Here is a 19,357-nt window from a genome sequence, read left to right as displayed (position 1 = left end):
TTGCTCTTTGGGGTTTTTGGCTGGATTTCTATATAAAGCACTTTTTGACAGCTGCTGAGGGCTTTACAAAATACATTTGACTGATGTTCAGTGTAGAAACAGCAGGTCCAGACAGATCTAAAGGGATGGCACCCAGTCAGTCCAGCAGCGTAATGATCGGTCTCTCCCTCAACTGATCCTGGGGACGAGGTTATGAAAATACACAGACCAGCAAACTTGACATGGAGTATTTTAATATACTTTCAACATTATCCCCCCAAAAAATGTGCAGTACAACAACTTTACAAAACCCTGTAAGTTTTGTCTGGTTAAAAAAAAATGGTCAGTTTCACAAAATGAAATAAAAACAAATAAAGGACTGACCAGATCGTTGATAATTAAACCGTAAGAGAATAAAACAATAACTGAACAGTATGATATCTTCTACAGCAGGGATCAACTAGATTCAGCCACGGGCAACGACCATATCTTCTACAGCAGGGATCAACTAGATTCAGCAACTGGCAACAACAAAAAAATTCTAAAGAATGTTCAGGGGGCCAGAACTTAAAAAAATAAAAATAAATTGTAGACTGCAAATTGATAGCAAGAAGTCCAGATATATTTGACTAAAACAATTACTTCAAACTTTGCTTACATTTGTATACAAATCAAATCTCTTTATTATGCATGGGAATAGTTTGGAACACATTTCCAAAGTTAAAATCACTTGAAGCTGAAATGCTGGTGTTTTTACACAGTCTTATGTCCAACAATAATAAACACTTTATTTTTGCTCAGAAAACTTGGAGGCGGGGCAAATAAAATCAGCTGCGGGCCAAATTCAGCCCGCAGGCCACCAGTTGGGGAACCCTGTTCTATAGTTTCACATCATCTTGGACTCGGTCAGTCTCAGGTACTCTTGTAGTCTAGCTAGGAAGATACAAGGAAAATAAAAGAAGAGCATTAGGACCAAATAGGACACAGTTTTGAGATTTTCATGAGACATCATTTCAGTTACTTGGATTTGAACAAAGTACCAGTAAAATATGTTGCATAACAAATGATGAATGGCAAAACAACATGTGTTCCAGCTTTTAAAAGCACACCACGGAAGTTATGAGAGGGAACGTTAAGTATGTAGAGTTTGTTCTGGGTAGGTAATACTGGGTAGGTATGCCTGGTTACCTGTTCTGGGTAGGTAATACTGGGTAGGTATGCCTGGTTACCTGTTCTGGGTAGGTAATACTAGGTAGGTATGCCTGGTTACCTGTTCTGGGTAGGTAATACTAGGTAGGTAATGCCTGGTTACCTGTTCTGGGTATGTAATGCCTGGTTACCTGTTCTGGGTAGGTAATACTAGGTAGGTATGCCTGGTTACCCGTTCTGGGTAGGTAATGCCTGGTTACCTGTTCTGGGTAGGTAATGATAGGTAGGTAATGCCTGGTTACCTGTTCTGGGTAGGTAATGCCTGGTTACCCGTTCTGGGTAGGTAATACTGGGTAGGTAATGCCTGGTTACCTGTTCTGGGTAGGTAATGCCTGGTTACCTGTTCTGGGTAGGTAATACTAGGTATGTAATGCCTGGTTACCTGTTCTGGGTAGGTAATACTAGGTATGTAATGCCTGGTTACCTGTTCTGGGTAGGTAATACTAGGTATGTAATGCCTGGTTACCTGTTCTGGGTAGGTAATACTAGGTATGTAATGCCTGGTTACCTGCTCTGGGTAGGTAATACTAGGTATGTAATGCCTGGTTACCTGCTCTGGGCCTTAGTCCACTTGAGGGCGTGTCTGGGAGGGACCGGGGCAGTGGGGTGGTAGAAGGTGCAGCCAGTACGTTTACACAGGACTCCAAACCGACAAGGCTGACAGAGAAAATAAAAACAGTCTTCAAACATCATCTTGAAGTTATACAGAAACATTTCGATCAGCACTCAAAACATTCATTATTTCCTTACTAGTGCCTAATGAAAGATTTTATAAACAAAACAGCTGAAACAGGTATTTGAGGACAAACTCCTTTCAATCTCATGGTCCTAGAGTATCGTTCTGACCTTGGGGTGGTAGAAGAGACAGTCCATCTTCTTACACTCTGGGAAGAAACGGCAGACACTGCTGGTCTGGACTGGAGGCACTGTAATTAAAGTAACACCAGTTAAAACACTGCTGGTCTGGACTGGAGGTACTGTAATTAAACCAGTTAAAACACTGCTGGACTGGAGACACTGTAATTAAAGTAACACCAGTTAAAACACTGCTGGACTGGAGACACTGTAATTAAAGTAACACCAGTTAAAACACTACTGTTAGATACAAAGGTAGAAGACATCAAATAAAAAGGTAAAATCTCAACTGGTAATATCTACACATTTAATAACGAACATATACAAACATCCTAATCTATTCCTGCGTTCATAACATCTCATAAAATATGTTTTTTTTTAACATTATAATTTGAATAGGAGTATGACAGCTGTACTTTCAATTTATGGTTGGCCTAGCTCGTTCACCATTAGCAATCAGCGTTTAAATCAGTTCAAAGCACACAACTCATTGCTTCCAGTTTACAAGTACTATTTTCTGAGTTTCCCCACATGTCATGAATGCAGCACAACGTTCTAATCTACTGGGGGCGGTGCTTAAAGGGGTGTGTCTGTACCTGGTCTGATTGGGGGGGTGTAGGGGGCAGGTCCTCTGCGGCTGACGTGAGTGAAGGGACAATCTGGTTTGGAACACTTGCCGTCAAACTTACAGTTAGGATGGACGAAAAGGCATTTGTCCCCAAACTTACAGCTGGGGAAAGTTCTAGCCACAGAGACAGGGGGGGACGGAGGAGAGAACAACATATTAGTCAAGCCAATACAAATCTAACTGTATGTAGCTTTAGGGTTTAAAACCCCACAATTCCACAAAAACCCAGACATTGTTTTGATTTTCAATTCATGGAGTGTCTATCGGTCTTTATTCAACATTCTAGAGGCTAAAGGGAAAACCATCTGACTCAGGTTGTTCTTACTTGCACTGAGTGGTAGGGTGGTGGTAAACGCACTCATCTCCAGTCTTACAGACGGGCCAGAACTTACACCTCTCCAGAACCTTCTGTCTCTTCACAGGACCCACCTCTTCCTCCTCCTCAGTCTCCATCCCTAACTCTGAAACCGAGGAACGACACGATTAGAAGGATGACAGAGTTTAGATGAAGGCCGGCTTTCCTAGACCAGAAACGACTCTGTAGAAAGATATCCACCTAGCTCTCTGGGTGTTTCTTACAAAAAAGCATACCAAACAAAAACTTTGACTCGTACCCTATCCAGCACAGTGTCAAAGCTGGCTAGTGAGAACCTTGCTCAGCCCAAAGTCTCCTTACCTCACCAGAACCTCTTTCCATTGAAAAATACAGATTTCTTGTAGTTTGGTGGCTGACACTGACAGTAGTGACTGGTGAACATCCCCAGTCAGGTTACAGACTAGCCCAAAAAACTGGTCACTTAGGACAACGTTGAAATCCTAGAGGAGCTATAGGGTAGTTGACAGAAAGTGTCAGTGTGGCTGACTGGTGTGGTAGCCTCAGCTGTTATACAGAGACAGCCAATCAGAACAACATCTGGTGTGGTAGCCTCTGGTGTGGTAGCCTCAGCTGTTATACAGAGACAGCCAATCAGAACAACATCTGGTGTGGTAGCCTCAGCTGTTATACAGAGACAGCCAATCAGAACAACATCTGGTGTGGTAGCCTCAGCTGTTATACAGAGACAGCCAATCAGAACAACATCTGGTGTGGTAGCCTCAGCTGCTATAGAGAGACAGCCAATCAGAACAACATCTGGTGTGGTAGCCTCAGCTGTTATACAGAGACAGCCAATCAGAACAACATCTGGTGTGGTAGCCTCAGCTGTTATACAGAGACAGCCAATCAGAACAACATCTGGTGTGGTAGCCTCAGCTGTTATACAGAGACAGCCAATCAGAACAACATCTGGTGTGGTAGCCTCAGCTGTTATACAGAGACAGCCAATCAGAACAACATCTGGTGTGGTAGCCTCAGCTGCTATACAGAGACAGCCAATCAGAACAACATCTGGTGGGGACTATTATGATCAGTCACTAGTAATAATGATGAATCAAGTGCTGACAGGTGGAAGTGCTTAACCACTGAAAAAGACTTCACAATTGTAATACCCGAGTGTCAAGGCTCACACCCTAATACTAATTATAGAAGCAAAAAAAAAAAAAAAAGCATTTTATTTATAACCATTTTGCCAATAAATGAATGAATAAATAAATCAATCCCTTTACCATCAGGGTATTGTGGTTCCCCCTGCAGTCTGTGGTGGATGCTGAGTTTGGGTTTTGTTCCGAGGTGGATGGAGGGGTCAGGCATGATGGTCTTGGTTGGTTTAGGATAACTGTCATCTGTCTCCATGTCACAATCTCCTAGGTTACCCAGGGGGCTAGGAACCCCATCCAGGGTCACAATGAACTTAGGACTGGCTGACCCCACGGCTTCAGCCTTCTCACTGCTAGGAGGGAGGAAGGCAGAGGGAGGCAGAGGAAGGGAGACAGACAAAAGCATTATGACAGTTTTGTTTACTTCGCTTGTTTTCAGTGAGCCATGCTGCTGCAACAATGACGTATAAAGAAAATATCTGAGCCAGCACACTACGAGTCCCGAAGAGGGCAGCGTCAGCGCGAGTCACGAAGAGGGTAGTCAGCGCGAGTCACGAAGAGGGTAGTCAGCGCGAGTCACGAAGAGGGTAGTCAGCGCGAGTCACGAAGAGGGTAGTCAGCGCGAGTCACGAAGAGGGTAGTCAGTATGATATACCTGGCTGGCTGCACCATGCGTGGAGTAGCTGGCTGGATCTCCTCCTTGACCATGGCTCCCAGCCTGCTCCTCATAGGCACTGTGGTCTCCTCCCGTCTACTCCTCATAGGAGGTGCCACTTCCTCCAGTCCCAGTCTACTCCTAATAGGAGGAGGCACCTCCTCTAACCCCAGCCTACTCGTCATAGGCACCTAACAGGACCACAGTGGAAATAAGATATTCAGGTTGTGTTATACTCAATGACTTAAAAAAAAAATACAGTTGTTACTCTATGAGATCACAATAGAGTGGTTACGTGTATCTTCATGTCTCAATCCATCTGCCTAGGTCTCACGAAAACATTTTGACCAACAAAACTAATAGGACCCCTCTATGGAAAGATGACTCACGAACACGATGGTGTTCTCCATTTTGCTCTACGACCCTCACAAGTGTCACAGGACTCGTCTGAAAGTAACCACGGTACCGGTTTAAAAAAAAAAAAAACAGGAATTGAAGTAGTTTTGAAATCCCTCAAATAACTCTGGACCTCAAAGCCAGTTCCACTGCGGGTTTACATTGTTCCCCTCTCATCACGGCCTGATTTAGACCTGGGACACCAGGTGTCTGCAATTAATAATCAGGTAGAAGAAAAAAGCAGCAAGCTCCGGACCTCACAGGGGTCAGAGTTGAATACCCCGGTCCTAGATTCAGGACAGACACTTCAAAACCTTATGATTTATTGTTTGTCTGTTCTGTTATTCAATGCGTTTCTCTGGTCTACAGTAGTAAAGGCCAAATTCAAAAAAAAAATCTAAATAATAAAGTAAAACTATTGTAAATGAAAACTTGTTCTCAACTGGCCTACCTGGTTAAATAAAAGGTGAAATAAATACCTAAAGGGGTCCTAAAATACTAAATCAAAAGAGCTAAGTGATCCATGGTATAACCATCTTAAAACAATTCCATATAACCATCTTAAAACAATTCCATATGTAAGCCTAGTAGAACCCCCCCAATAGCTTAGACTTCAGCCTGTCTAAATGTATTTCCATGCTAACATGGAAAGCGTTTTTTTTGTTGTTGTTGGGCTAAATGGATATAATTCGTTATGTTCATCATCATCACCTTGTCCAGTTGTCCCAGTCTGCTCCGGACAGGAACCAGTTCCTCATCCAGTTCAGGCCTCCTCACGATGAAGGAGCGCGTGTCAAATGGCTTCAGAACACTCCCCTCAGCCACCTCCAGAGCTGCACAAGGATGATGTGAGGAAAACGATATTTTGTTAGTTGATCCAAAAATCAGACGTGAAGGAGTTGGTCCCCTGAGTTAAACAGTCCTACTTGCCAGTGTGTTAGTAGCGGTGAGCGATTAACCAAAATGTAGGTAAATGTTTTTTGTTTGTTATTAAAATTAATTGACTAATGTCAGTTAAATTACTTGAATTTCATTTAGTTATTTTTGTGAGCCCAACGTGCCGTTTTTCTAGAGAGAAATCAAATCATTCATGAGAGAAATCGAGTCAAGAACTATGTGGGACACTGGGCTGAAGGTAGTTTAGTTTTCATTAAGCAAATATTCAACCTAATTCAGTGCATAAACGTGGTAATTAACTGCAATGACCATAATCCATTGTGCCTGTTCTTTCCAGCTCAGACAGAGATGGATACACTTATGCCTGCTACTTTAAGTTAGATACACACAGACCGTATGAGAGAGGAATGTACACAACACGAGGAGAGACACAGAGAGAGAGAGAGGGAGTGAGAGAAAGTACATTTTGAAGAACTAGTCAAATGATTTAGTCAGACAGCATGTTCAGGCAGGCTTGCCTAGCTAAATAGGACGACTAAAGACAGTACAGTATGGAGAGCAGAGCGAGAACGTTGTCTGGCTGGCTGATACTTCCTGAGGAGAGATGAGAATTGTTTAAGGATGAAAAATTAAGTAAAGAAAGAAAAACTAAAGTAATTAAAATATTTTATTTTTTCCATAGTAATTCATTATTTTTCTATTGATGTCGGGACAGAGACAATGTAATATTTTGGCAAATGAATGTTCACTATTTTTGGCTTTTCCATTAAAAAGCTCTGAAATAAGTCATAATTTCAATGTATTTAATGTTTCTAAAAAATTATAGAAACCCATAATTTTTTTGAATTATTTTATAATTGAACCGCCCTCAAAAAGCACTAATCACGCAACGTTGGACAAAACAGTCCTCAATCTACACACAATACCCCATAATGACAAAGCGAAAACAGGTTTAGATTTCTTTGAAAATGTATTAAAAATAAAAAAATTGAGATAGCTTATTTACAGAAGTATTCAGACCCTATGTAATGAGACTCGATATTGGGCTCAGGTGCATCCTGTTTCCATTGCACAGTTGACAGTGCAAGTCAGAGCAAAAACCAAGCCACGAGGTCGAAGGAATTGTCCGTAGAGCTCCGAGACAGGATTGTGTCGAGGCACAGATCTGGGGAAGGGGACCAAAACATTTCTGCAGCATTGAAGGTCCGCAAGAACACAGTGGCCTCCATCATTCTGGAATGGAAGAATTTGGAACCACCAAGACTCTTCCTAGAGCTGGCCACCCTGCCAAACTGAGCAATCTGGGGAGAAGGGCCTTGGTCAGGGAGGTGACCAAGAACCCGATAGTCACTCTGACAAAGCTCCAGAGTTCCTCTGTGGAGATGGGAGAATCTTCCAGAAACAAAAAACATCTCTGCAGCACTCCACCAATCAGGCCTTTATGGTAGAGTGGCCAGACGGAAGCCACTCCTCAGTAAAAGGCACATGACAGCCCACTTGGAGTTTGCCAAAGGGCACCTAAAGGACTCAGACCATGAGAAACAAGATTCTCTGGTCTGGTGAAACCAAGATTGAACTCTTAGGCCTGAATGCCAAGCGTCACGTCTGGAGGAAACCAGGCACCGCTCATCACCTGGCCAATACCATCCCTACGGTAAAGTATGGTGGTGGCGGCATCATGCTGTGGGATGTTTTTCAGCGGCAGGGACTGGGAGACTAGTCAGGATCGAGGGAAAGATGAACGGAGCAAAGTACAGAGAGATCCTTGATGAAAACCTGCTCCAGAGCGCTCAGGACCTCAGACTGGGACAAAGGTTCACCTTCCAATAAGACTACAACCCTAAGCACACAGCCAAGACAACGCAGGAATGGCTTCAGGACAAGTTTCTGAATGTCTTGGAGTTGCCGAGCCAGAGCCCGGACTTGAACATGATTGAACATCTCTGGAGACATGAAAATAGCTGTGCAGTGACACTCCCCATCCAACCTGACAGAGCTTGAGAGGCTCTGCAGAGCAGAATGAGAGAAACTCGCGAAATACAGGTGTGCCAAGCTTGTAGCGTCATACCCAAGAAGACTCGAGGTTGTAATCACTGTCAAAGGTGCTTCAACAAAGTACTGAGTAAAGGGTCTGAATACTTATGTAAATGTAATATGTTTTCTTTTTAAATTTAGTTTTTGCTTTGTGATTATGGGGTAATGTGTGTAGATTGATGAGGGGAAAAAACAATTGAATACATTTTAGAATTAGGCTGTAACGTAACAAAATGTGGAACAAAGTGAAGGGGTCTGAATATTGACAATAAAAGGCCACTAAAAGTTAAGGGAGCGTGCAATTGGCATGCTGACTGCAGGAATAGCTACACGAGCTGTTAGCAGAGAATTTAATGTTAATTTCTCTACCATAAGCAAAACGGCACATTTTAGAGTGGCCTTTTATTCTCCCCAAGTACAAGGTGCACTTGTGTAATGATCATGCTGTTTAATCAGCTTCTTGATATGCCACAGCCTGTCAGGTGGATGGATTATCTTGGCAAAGGAGAAATTCTCACTAACAGGGATGTAAACAAATTTGTGCACAACATTTGAGAGAAAAAAGCTTTTCATTCATATTAGAACATTTCAGGGATCTTTTTATTTCAGCTCATGAAACATGGGACCAACACTTTACATGTTGTGGCAAAAATTTTATATTTTAGTTCAGTACAGTCCAGACACTGCTCGTTCTGATATTTCTTAAATGTCTTTATTTTGGGGGATTTGTGTAGTTTTGTTCGGTATTACTGCTGATGGAGCTATACTGCTCAAAAAAAATAAAGGGAACACTTAAACAACACATCCTAGATCTGAATGAAAGAAATAATCTTATTAAATACTTTTTTCTTTAAATAGTTGAATGTACTGACAACAAAAATCACAAAAATAATCAATAGAAATCCAATTTATCAACCCATGGAGGTCTGGATTTGGAGTCACGCTCAAAATTAAAGTGGAAAACCACACAACAGGCTGATCCAACTTTGATGTAATGTCCTTAAAACAAGTCAAAATGAGGCTCGGTAGTGTGTGTGGCATCCACGTGCCTGTATGACCTCCCTACAACGCCTGGGCATGCTCCTGATGAGGTGGCGGATGGTCTCCTGAGGGATCTCCTCCCAGACCTGGACTAAAGCATCTGCCAACTCCTGGACAGTCTGTGGTGCAATGTGGCGTTGGTGGATGGAGCGAGACATGATGTCCCAGATGTGCTCAATTGGATTCAGGTCTGGGGAACGGGCGGGCCAGTCCATAGCATCAATGCCTTCCTCTTGCAGGAACTGCTGACACACTCCAGCCACATGAGGTCTAGCATTGTCTTGCATGAGGAGGAACCCAGGGCCAACCACACCAGCATATGGTCTCACAAGGGGTCTGAGGATCTCATCTCGGTACCTAATGGCAGTCAGGCTACCTCTGGCGAGCACATGGAGGGCTGTGCGGCCCCCCAAAGAAATGCCACCCCACACCATGACTGACCCACCGCCAAACCGGTCGTGCTGGAGGTTGTTGCAGGCAGCAGAACGTTCTCCACGGCGTCTCCAGACTCTGTCACGTCTGTCACGTGCTCAGTGTGAACCTGCTTTCATCTGTGAAGAGCACAGGGCGCCAGTGGCGAATTTGCCAATCTTGGTGTTCTCTGGCAAATGCCAAACGTCCTGCACGGTGTTGGGCTGTAAGCACAACCCCCACCTGTGGACGTCGGGCCCTTATACCACCCTCATGGAGTCTGTTTCTGACCGTTTGAGCAGACACATGCAGATTTGTGGCCTGCTGGAGGTCATTTTGCAGGGCTCTGGCAGTGCTTCTCCTGCTCCTCCTTGCACAAAGGCGGAGGTAGCGGTCCTGCTGCTGGGTTGTTGCGCTCCTACGGCCTCCTCCACGTCTCCTGATGTACTGGCCTGTCTCCTGGTAGCGCCTCCATGCTCTGGACACTACGCTGACAGACACAGCAAACCTTCTTGCCACAGCTTGCATTGATGTGCCATCCTGGATGAGCTGCACTACCTGAGCCACTTGTGTGGGTTGTAGACTCAGTCTCATGCTACCACTAGAGTGAAAGCACCGCCAGCATTCAAAAGTGACCAAAACATCAGCCAGGAAGCATAGGAACTGAGAAGTGGTCTGTGGTCACCACCTGCAGAACCACTCCTTTATTGGGGGTGTCTTGCTAATTGCCTATAATTTCCACGTGTTGTCTATTCCATTTGCACAACAGCATGTGAAATTTATTGTCAATCAGTGTTGCTTCCTAAGTTTGATTTCACAGAAGTGTGATTGACTTGGAGTTACATTGTGTTGTTTAAGTGTTCCCTTTATTTTTTTGAGCAGTGTATATATATAGAAACATCAGCATTTCACTGCACTTGCGATAACATCTACAAAATACGTGTGGCGTCACTAATAACATTTTATTTGATCATATCAGAGCCGACCCATTACCCGTGACATTATTTGGAATTCTGGATCCGAACCCGCTGTAGCCTTGGTGGATCCATAAAGACTTCTAGTTAGGATGCGACAGACTCACCTAAATAGTCACTGTGCTGTGCTCTCATGTTGTCTTCTGGCACATCTAACTGCAGCCGAGAGGCCAGCGAACGAGACTGAACTACTGGGAGAGACCAGTACAGTCATAGTCAGGACAATGCAGTAATATTGATTATTGCATTGTTGGATTTGGAGCTTGCAAAAAAAAAAAAAAAAAAATTTAAATGGCTTTTCACTGTAATAGTGCACGTGACACAACATTCATGCTCCTTCTGTAATGAGAAACCATGGGCCCAATTCCAATTCCAACCCTAGACCCTATGCAGAGAGCTGAGTGGATTTGAAAGGTGTACTCAATATAGAAGTTTGCTCTCTGATTATGCTAGGTGTAAGTTACTTGCTTATAGCAATCAAATCCCATTCACATGCGCCAAATACAACAGGTGTAAACCTTACAGTGAAATGCTTAATTACAAGCCCCTAAACAACAATGCAGTTAAAATAAAAAATAAAAATAAAAAATAATTAAAGAGCAGCAGTAAAATAACAGTAGCAAGGCGATATACAGGGGGTACTGGTACAGAGCCAATGTGCGGGGGCACCGGTTAGTCGAAGTAATTGAGGTTATATGTACATGTAGGTAGAGTTAGTGACTATGCATAGATAATAACAGAGTAACAGCAGCGTAAAAGAGATGGGGGGGGGGGGGCAATGCAAATAGTCTGGGTAGCCATGCCACATCAGTGTAATTCAATTCAATCTTGGTCCTGTATTGACGCTTTTCCTGTTTGATGGTTCGTCGTAGGACATCAAGCATCTGGGTTAGAGTTCCGCTCCTTGAAAGCGGCAGCTCTACCCTTTAGCTCAGTGCGGATATTGCCTGTAATCCATGGCTTCTGGTTGGGGTATGTACGTACGTACTGTCACTGTGGGGACGACGTCATCGATGCACTTATTGATGAAGTGAGAGATGTGGTTGGTGTTCTCCTCAATGCCATCGGAAGAACCCCGGAACATATTCCAGTCTGTGCTGGCAAAAACGGTCCTGTAGTTTAGCATCTGCGTCACCTGACCACTTCTTTATTGATCGAATCACTGGTACTTCCTGCTTTAGATTTTTGCTTGTAAGCGCAAATCAGGAGGATAGCATTATGGTCAGATATTCCAAATGGAGGGTGAGGGAGAGCTTTGTATGCGTCTCTGTGTGTGGAGTATAGGTGGTCCAGAGTTGTTTTCCTCTGGTTGCACATTTAACATGCTGGTAGAAAGGAGGTAAAACTGATTTAAGTTTCCCTGCATTAAAGTCCCCGGCCACTAGGAGCGCCGCCCCAATTTTTTTATTTAACTAGGCAAGTCAGTTAAGAATAAATTCTTATTTATAATGACGGCCTAGGAACAGTGGGTTAACTGCCTTGTTCAGGGGCAGAACGACAGATTTTTACCTTGTCAGCTCGAGGATTCGATCTAGCAACCTTTCGGTTACTGGCCCAACGCTCTAACCACTAGGCTACCTGCCGCTACTTTTCCTGTTTGCTTATGGTCTTATACAGCTCTGAGTGTGGTCTTAGTACCAGCATCGGTTTGTGGTGGTAAATAGACAGCTACGAAAAATATAGATAAACTCCTAGTAAATAGTGTGGTCTATAGCTTATCATGAGATACTCTAACTCAGGCGAGCAAAACCTAGAAACTTCCTTACTATTAGATTTCATGAACCAGCTGTTGTTTACAAATATACAAAACACACCACCCCTCGTCTTACCAGAGGCAGCTGTTCTATCTTGCAGAAGCAGTGTAAACCCAGCCAACTGTATGTTACTCATGTCATCGTTCAGCCACGACTCGATGAAACATAAGATAGAGTTTTTAATGTCCCGTTGGTAGGATATTTGTGATCGTAGCTCTATTTTGTTATCCAATGATTGTACGTTGACTAATAGGACCGATGTTAATGGAAGATTACCCACTCGCCGTCGGATCCTTACAAGGCACCCCAACCTACGTCCCCGATATCTCTGTCTCTTTCTAATGCGAATCACAGGAGTTTGGGTCTTGTCTGGTGTCTGAAGTAAATCCTTCGCGTCTGATTCGTTAAAGAAAAAAAATCTTCGTCCAGTACGAGGTGAGTAATCGCTGTCCTGATATCTAGAAGCTCTTTTCGGTCATAAATGACAGTTGCAGAAAAATTTACAAAGTAAGTTACAAATAACACACAATTGTTTAGGAGACCGTAAAACAGCAGCAATCTCCTCCGGCGCCATTGAACATCTCTCAGATTTCCATAGGGATTAGGGGTAATTTAGGATTGGGCCTTGGAGTCTGATTTACCTAGCTGCCTGGGGGGTCTTGCCTGGGGGGTCTTACCTGGGGTGCTGGGGCTCTTACCTAGCTGCCTGGGGGGCTGAGGCTCTGAGGGGGTGTAAGACTGCCCCCTGGGGACCAGGCCGTGGAGGTGCTCCTGAACCAGTTGGATGGCTGCGTTCATCTCGTCACTGGTTGAACGCGTCCTGGGTGCCACCGGAACAGTCTGTCTCTGTGGTACTGGGAAACACAAGTTTCATACAGTTTCTTTGACAGTATGTTTTCATTAGTTTAGTCAGTAATAGGTGTCATGATAAAACAGGACGACACATTACAGGTAGTAATTTCTAATAGTCAGATGTAATCTTGGTTTAATTAAGGCAGATTGACAGAGCGTGAGGGAAACGTACTAGGTGGGTAGGCTGCAGTCTTGTTGATAGAGATCTGGGCCTCAGACATAGCCCTCAGTAGCAGGTTCTTGTTGGCTTGTTTGGCCGGGGGCAGGGAGGGTCTAGAAACGCACCGAGACATGGGTCAACACACAGACAACCCCCTGGGGGGGGGTGTCCCAACAGAGTGTACCAGTAATGGGGGTGTCCCAACAGAGTGTACCAGTAATGTGAAAGTAGGGATGTTGAAAACAGTTCTGCTGCTGTCCTAAGGTGTTCCCCTTAACTATCTGGAATCAAGAGTTGCTACTCAACACAACAAGAAGCAAAACATACAGAGTAGATGAACATGTGGAAAGGAGAGAGTAACAGAGGTAGAGGGATAGTGTGTGTGTGTGTGTGTGTGTGTGTGTTCCCTTACTTGCGTTCTGGTTTGGAAGGCAGGGACACTCTGCTAGACAGGTTCTTGACCCCGTATCCTTCATCTTCCTCATCATCATCCTCCTCCTCCTCATCACTGTCTCGACCGCCGTCTGCTGCCTGATTCACCCGCACCACGGAGCTCACCACTGGGGCTTTGCGCTTCCTCGAAGCCTCCTCCTGCTGCTGCTGGAGACAACAAGACCAGAGATGGTTGGCGACAGACACGGGAAAGCCGTACCGACCGGCGACAGTTTGATCCATTTCAAATGATTAAGAAATGCATCCTTCTTTCCTTTAAGTAATCAGAGATCTCATTGGTTGGAATGATTAAAAGTAATACGGTGGTTTCACCAATCTAAAATCACTTCTTGATCTCTGATTATGTCAAGAAAATGAGGAAGGATGTATTTCTGATGTATTGGAGGCCCTTGACCCTTGACTTAATAAAGGTAATACGTAAACAATCTGCACCCTGCTGCTGCCTCCCTCTCTGTATGGCCTGCTGTCTCTGCTGCTCCTACTGTCCAGGTGATGGTTGCTGTGCTGCTGTCTGCTGTGAGACCCCGAGGACCCCTCTGAGGACCTATAGGCGTCCGCCGACCTGCCTGTCCCTGAGGAGGACCTGCCCTGGGGTGGCCTGTAGATCTGAGCTGATGCCCGCCCTCCTCCGGAGGTGGATCCACGCAGGCGACCTGGGAGGACGCCCATGTCCACGGGGTCCTCGCCGATGAGGTCATCGTCTAGCTCGGGCTTGATGTCGATGACGGCCTCGGAGGAGGGAGGGTCCATCAGGGGCTTGACCGTGGAGGTGAGGCGGGACGAGGAAGTTCTGTCTGAGGAGACCCTTCTGGACAGAATGACAGTGATGTTAGTGTGTGTGAGTATGAGCCGTTTCACCCTGTTTGGTTGCAATAAAATGCTGAGGCTTCACGGCAATTAATTGATCCACATGTAGGTGTTGAGGTCTTGTCTGAGGAGCTACTTCTGAATTAAATAAATGTGTTACGGGGTCTTTCACATGATCCAAGCCAACCCGAACCATGGTGATTTCAGTGAACATGGCATGGCCTTTTCAATATATAGCTAATCAATGTTTGAGAAACTCAACCCGTACCTGTGCTCATGGGCAGAGCTTGACACACGGGCCTCTGTCCTATCAGAGCGTGAGCTGGACACCGCAAGGCCCTTTGACTCCTCCCCCTTCCACTCACTCTTCCCTGATGAGGTGCCAGTGTCGGAGTACAGCTGAGGCCTCAGGGACGCGGGTTCTTGATACACACACAGAGAGATTGTCAATTTAGCTATACAAGGGTAAAGATAGATATAATACTGGTCAAAGCCAGCTCTACAACATACTCAAATAGCTAGACTACTTTATGCTATAGTGTTGTAACGTTCCTAGCCTTGATAAGACTGTTACAATCCTCTCTTAGGGGTTGTTTGTTTTGGCATCGAACGACTCAAGGTCTTTCAATTCCCACTAGGGTGGGAATCTAGTGGCGCAGCAGTCTAAAGCACTGCATCTCAGTGCAAGGGGCGCCATTACAGTCCCTGGTTCAAATCTAGGTGTATAACAATTGGCCCTGCGTCGTCCGGGTTTGGCTGGGGTAGGCCGTCATTGTAAATAACAATTTGTTCTTAACCGACTTGCCTAGTTAAATAAAGGTTAAATAAATACATATGGTGAGATACTCTGTTCAATACAGTATATTTTGACTTTTTCACCTAGGGAGCTGGTACTCCTTTGTGGTCACTGGAACTTAGCCACAGACCTCAGCTTCTCCAGGACTCCATGTAACCTGAACTTACCTACTGCCACAGACCTCAGCTTCTCCAGGGCTCCATATAACCTGAACTTACCTACTGCCACAGACCTCAGCTTCTCCAGGACTCCATGTAACCTGTAACTTACCTACTGCCACAGACCTCAGCTTCTCCAGGACTCCATGTAACCTGAACTCACCTACTGCCACAGACCTCAGCTTCTCCAGGACTCCATGTAACCTGTAACATCACACCATACTTAGAACCATTGAAATAAAAAATACAAAGTTACACCCAAACAATCTTCTCAACTCAAGACACTTGCTATAACTGCCAAATAGCGAGACAATGACTTTAGAATTTCTGGGACCAGGGATAGCTGGTCGCATACGTACCAGACAGTAAACTTGATGGTATTGTTGCCGAGGAAGAGGGACAGGTCATCAGACATCTGCTGTGAAGTCTTCTTGTTGGCTACCATCACCATGATATAGTCTGGTAACTCTTCATCTAGGGGAGAGAGAACAATCAGAAAAACGTATTATATTCTAGAACCCTTGGTAGAAGGTCAACATCCATAGAAATATTATAATTGTATATATATATATATATAATGTCAACAGCAGTCAGATGAATTGCTGCAGATCAGAAGCTGAGGTCAATATTCACACTAACCAACATAGGCACCGAGTTCTTGAAGCTTTCCCTTGATAGCAGCCTGGAAGAAAATAACAATATATTGTCAATTGCTAGCCTTGGGCCAGAAAACAACTTAGTTACTAGGTACCAGGTCCGGTTGAACATTTAAAGCAGCAATCAGCAGTAGAAACAATAACAATGTCTATTCCCCACCCCTGTTTGGGTAATAAACTGAAAAATTGGACATTGAAATATCAAATTTAGACATAGTTGAACCAGTATATTTGCGTTAGAAATCCAATTTACGGTCAGAAAGCTCCGATTCAAACTCCCATTCTACACACTCCCGATGTTGTGTCCCAAAGCTACTGTTCTGCAAGCGTTAATGTCAAAATGTGTTGGTTACTCACAAAATATGGAGTTTTACAGCGCAACTAACGTTAGCTATCTTCATTTACCGCCGGTTTGTAGTTAGCTAACATTACTTCTAAACAAAGGTTTTAATAAAAATGTACAAGCAACCGGGGGGAACACCTTAGAGCTGTTGTGGACTTCCAACATGTGAGTTACAGTACTGGGTCCCTAATAGGCATATTTCTGGGTTGTTTGTACATTTGTACAAATTCTCTCATGGGTTAGTTAGCTAGCTAGCTAACGTCAGTTGAGCTAATAGCAAGGTAGCACCGTTAGCTTAAAAAATAAAAATAAAGATGGCACCGTTAGCTAGCTAGCTAACTAGCGTTAGCTACCTAACTAGAGAGTTAATAAGACAAATAACTAGCATCCAAATGACCTCACCCGTATTTTCTTGCTTATCTCTGTGCCGATCTCCATGTTTGCGTTCGCTGTACCTAATACACTAAGAGTCGTTATTAATAATATTTTTTTTTAAGTAGGTTATTCACTAAAACAACATGTCCTTCCCTACAAAAACACTAACGCCACTGAATGCTAAATGCTAAATGCTAGCAAACACATTCGCAATGCAATGTGGGATGGTGGAGTCTCCGGTAGCAAGGTGCGGGGCACAGCCCAACCGACTGTTTTTCAGCTTTCTTTTATTATGGGTGAATAAATAAATACATAAATACAATAATGAACTACCATTACTTAAGGCTTCATTTTATTCCTAAATCACTCACGATATTATTTTATTTTATCATCCCGTTCTCATTATACATCAGTAAGGAAGACCCTTATTAATAATGTCCGGAATTCATTTAGCCATTCATTGTAGTCATTGTGATCTATAGACTTGTTATACCTCGAGTTTTTATCGTGTTCATTAACTGGTGACATTCATGGATTACTCATATTAATGAAGTCCGATTTAATTAACAAATATTACAGTCAGTTGATAACAGGTTATAAATGTGTCTGTGTTGGCAAAATCACTATATCTCATCGAGCCGAGCTGGGTGTGGTTGCCGATTATCACAGTTCCAACACCATTCAGAAACGTCCAGCGACGTCAAAAGAGCCCCAGAGTGGAGGTGTCATAAAACCCATTTAACCTAGCGGTCAAACAGATATGGTTACAGTCGTTTTTCTACCATTAATTTTTCCAACAGGGGATTTTAGAAACACTTCAAATAAGATCTTTGTGTCGGGTAGTCTTACCCTGGCATGACGTTTGATAAACATGCAAATCTCTCTCAGACAACCATGCAAATCTCTCTCAGACAACCATGCAAATCTCTCTCAGACAACCATGCAAATCTCTCTCAGACAAGGTGACTTTTATCAATATATTCGGCTCTGTTTACTCTCAGATTCAAGAATACTAATTTAGCTTCAAAGTAGACATCACGCATATCCCAGCATGCTCCTGCATGTCATCTCTAGTTGACACCTTCGCTAACAGGTATTGTGTCAGTTTAAAACTTGCACATGACAGTTCACAGAATTGTCCATTTAAAGACATACAGTATAGCCAATGTATTAATTACTACTTTAGCTAACATTAGATAGTTAATCCAGAGAGATTCATACCTTTGCCTCGATTTGGCCGTCTCAGATCATCATGGTATTTGTAGTTCTTTATGATAGCCACATTAGCAGCTAATTAGAATTGAATTTTTTTTGGGGGGGGGGTAAATAGAGCCGAATATATTAATAAAAGTCACCATGTCCTAGAGAGATTTGCATGGTTATCAAAACATCACGCCAGGGTAAGCCATTTCTTTTTTTTATGTTTATTACATTTTTTTAAATTAAATATATTTTTTGTATTTTTTTGGTATTTTACCCTCTTTTTCGATCATGTCTCATCGCTGCAACTCCCCAACGGGCTCGGGAGAGGCGAAGGTCGAGTCATGCATCCTCCAAAACAAAGCTCCTTAACAACCGCCCGCTTAACCTGAAAGCCAGCTGCACCAATGTGTCGGAGGAAACACTGTTAAACTGACTACCGGAAGTCAGCCACTAGGAGTCGCTAGAGTGCGACGAGCCAAGTTTTATGCAGATTTTCTGAATATTAGCATGAAAATCTGTCACAAATTGGATGGAAACCTAGCAAGTGATATCCTTCACCACTGTCATTTTAAGAATGATATCACAAACCAGTCATGACTATTCAACAAAACATCATTTAAGTTTATTTTCAGCAAATTTCTTAGTTACATGATTGTATAACTAACTAACAGAGGACTTGAAGTTAAGGTTGCAGTATGTATTAAGTTTAGCAATGAGGATGAAAACTAGCATAGTTCAGCTAGCCAGCTAGTTTATAGAGTTCAATGTGTCAAATCGGATGGCCTGTTGTCCAGGCCTCTGGCAGTCTCTATGGGGGTGCCACAGGGTTCAATTCTTGGGCCAACTCTTTTCTCTGTATACATCAATGATGTCGCTCTTGCTGCTGGTGAGTCTCTGATCCACCTCTACGCAGACGACACCATTCTGTATACTTCTGGCCCTTCTTTGGACACTGTGTTAATAACCCTCCAGACGAGCTTCAATGCCATACAACTCTCCTTCCGTGGCCTCCAACTGCTCTTAAATACAAGTAAAACTAAATGCATGCTCTTCAACCGATCACTGCCTGCACCTGCCCGCCCGTCCAGCATCACTACTCTGGGACGGTTCTGACTTAGAATATGTGGACAACTACAAATACGTAGGTGTCTGGTTAGACTGTAAACTCTCCTTCCAGACTCACATCAAACATCTCCAATCCAAAGTTAAATCTAGAATTGGCTTCCTATTTCGCAACAAAGCATC

At 43.6% G+C, this 19,357-nt stretch overlaps 1 protein-coding gene across 9 annotated transcripts; it reads right to left on the bottom strand.

The window, feature by feature from the left end:
* Positions 1-216: 216 nt before the first annotated feature.
* On the bottom strand, positions 217-17,137 carry zc3h14 (zinc finger CCCH-type containing 14). Of its 9 annotated transcripts, none has more exons than XM_029694748.1 (18): positions 16,937-17,137; positions 16,175-16,217; positions 15,895-16,009; positions 15,648-15,739; positions 14,850-15,003; positions 14,207-14,579; positions 13,734-13,921; positions 13,334-13,434; positions 12,987-13,163; positions 10,663-10,746; positions 5,910-6,031; positions 4,803-4,993; positions 4,277-4,500; positions 2,997-3,132; positions 2,640-2,785; positions 2,035-2,114; positions 1,739-1,845; positions 217-912 (listed from the first exon to the last, which is right to left on the bottom strand). In XM_029694748.1, exons 1-18 carry the CDS (start codon positions 16,970-16,972, stop codon positions 909-911), a joined length of 2,373 nt encoding a protein of 790 aa, XP_029550608.1. In that variant the 5' UTR covers positions 16,973-17,137; the 3' UTR covers positions 217-908. The 9 variants fall into 9 exon arrangements, with proteins under 9 accessions (XP_029550608.1, XP_029550434.1, XP_029550691.1 ...); XM_029694574.1 differs by having other exon boundaries at positions 14,207-14,582; positions 16,937-17,136; XM_029694831.1 differs by having other exon boundaries at positions 13,008-13,163; positions 14,207-14,582; positions 16,937-17,136.
* Between the last annotated feature and the right edge of the window lie 2,220 nt (positions 17,138-19,357).

Source organism: Salmo trutta, chromosome 1 (assembly GCF_901001165.1).
Source record: "Salmo trutta chromosome 1, fSalTru1.1, whole genome shotgun sequence".
Classification (NCBI taxonomy): Eukaryota; Metazoa; Chordata; class Actinopteri; order Salmoniformes; family Salmonidae; genus Salmo; species Salmo trutta.
The sequence above is the reverse complement of the archived record's forward strand: the minus strand, read 5'-3'. Positions and strand labels throughout refer to the sequence as shown.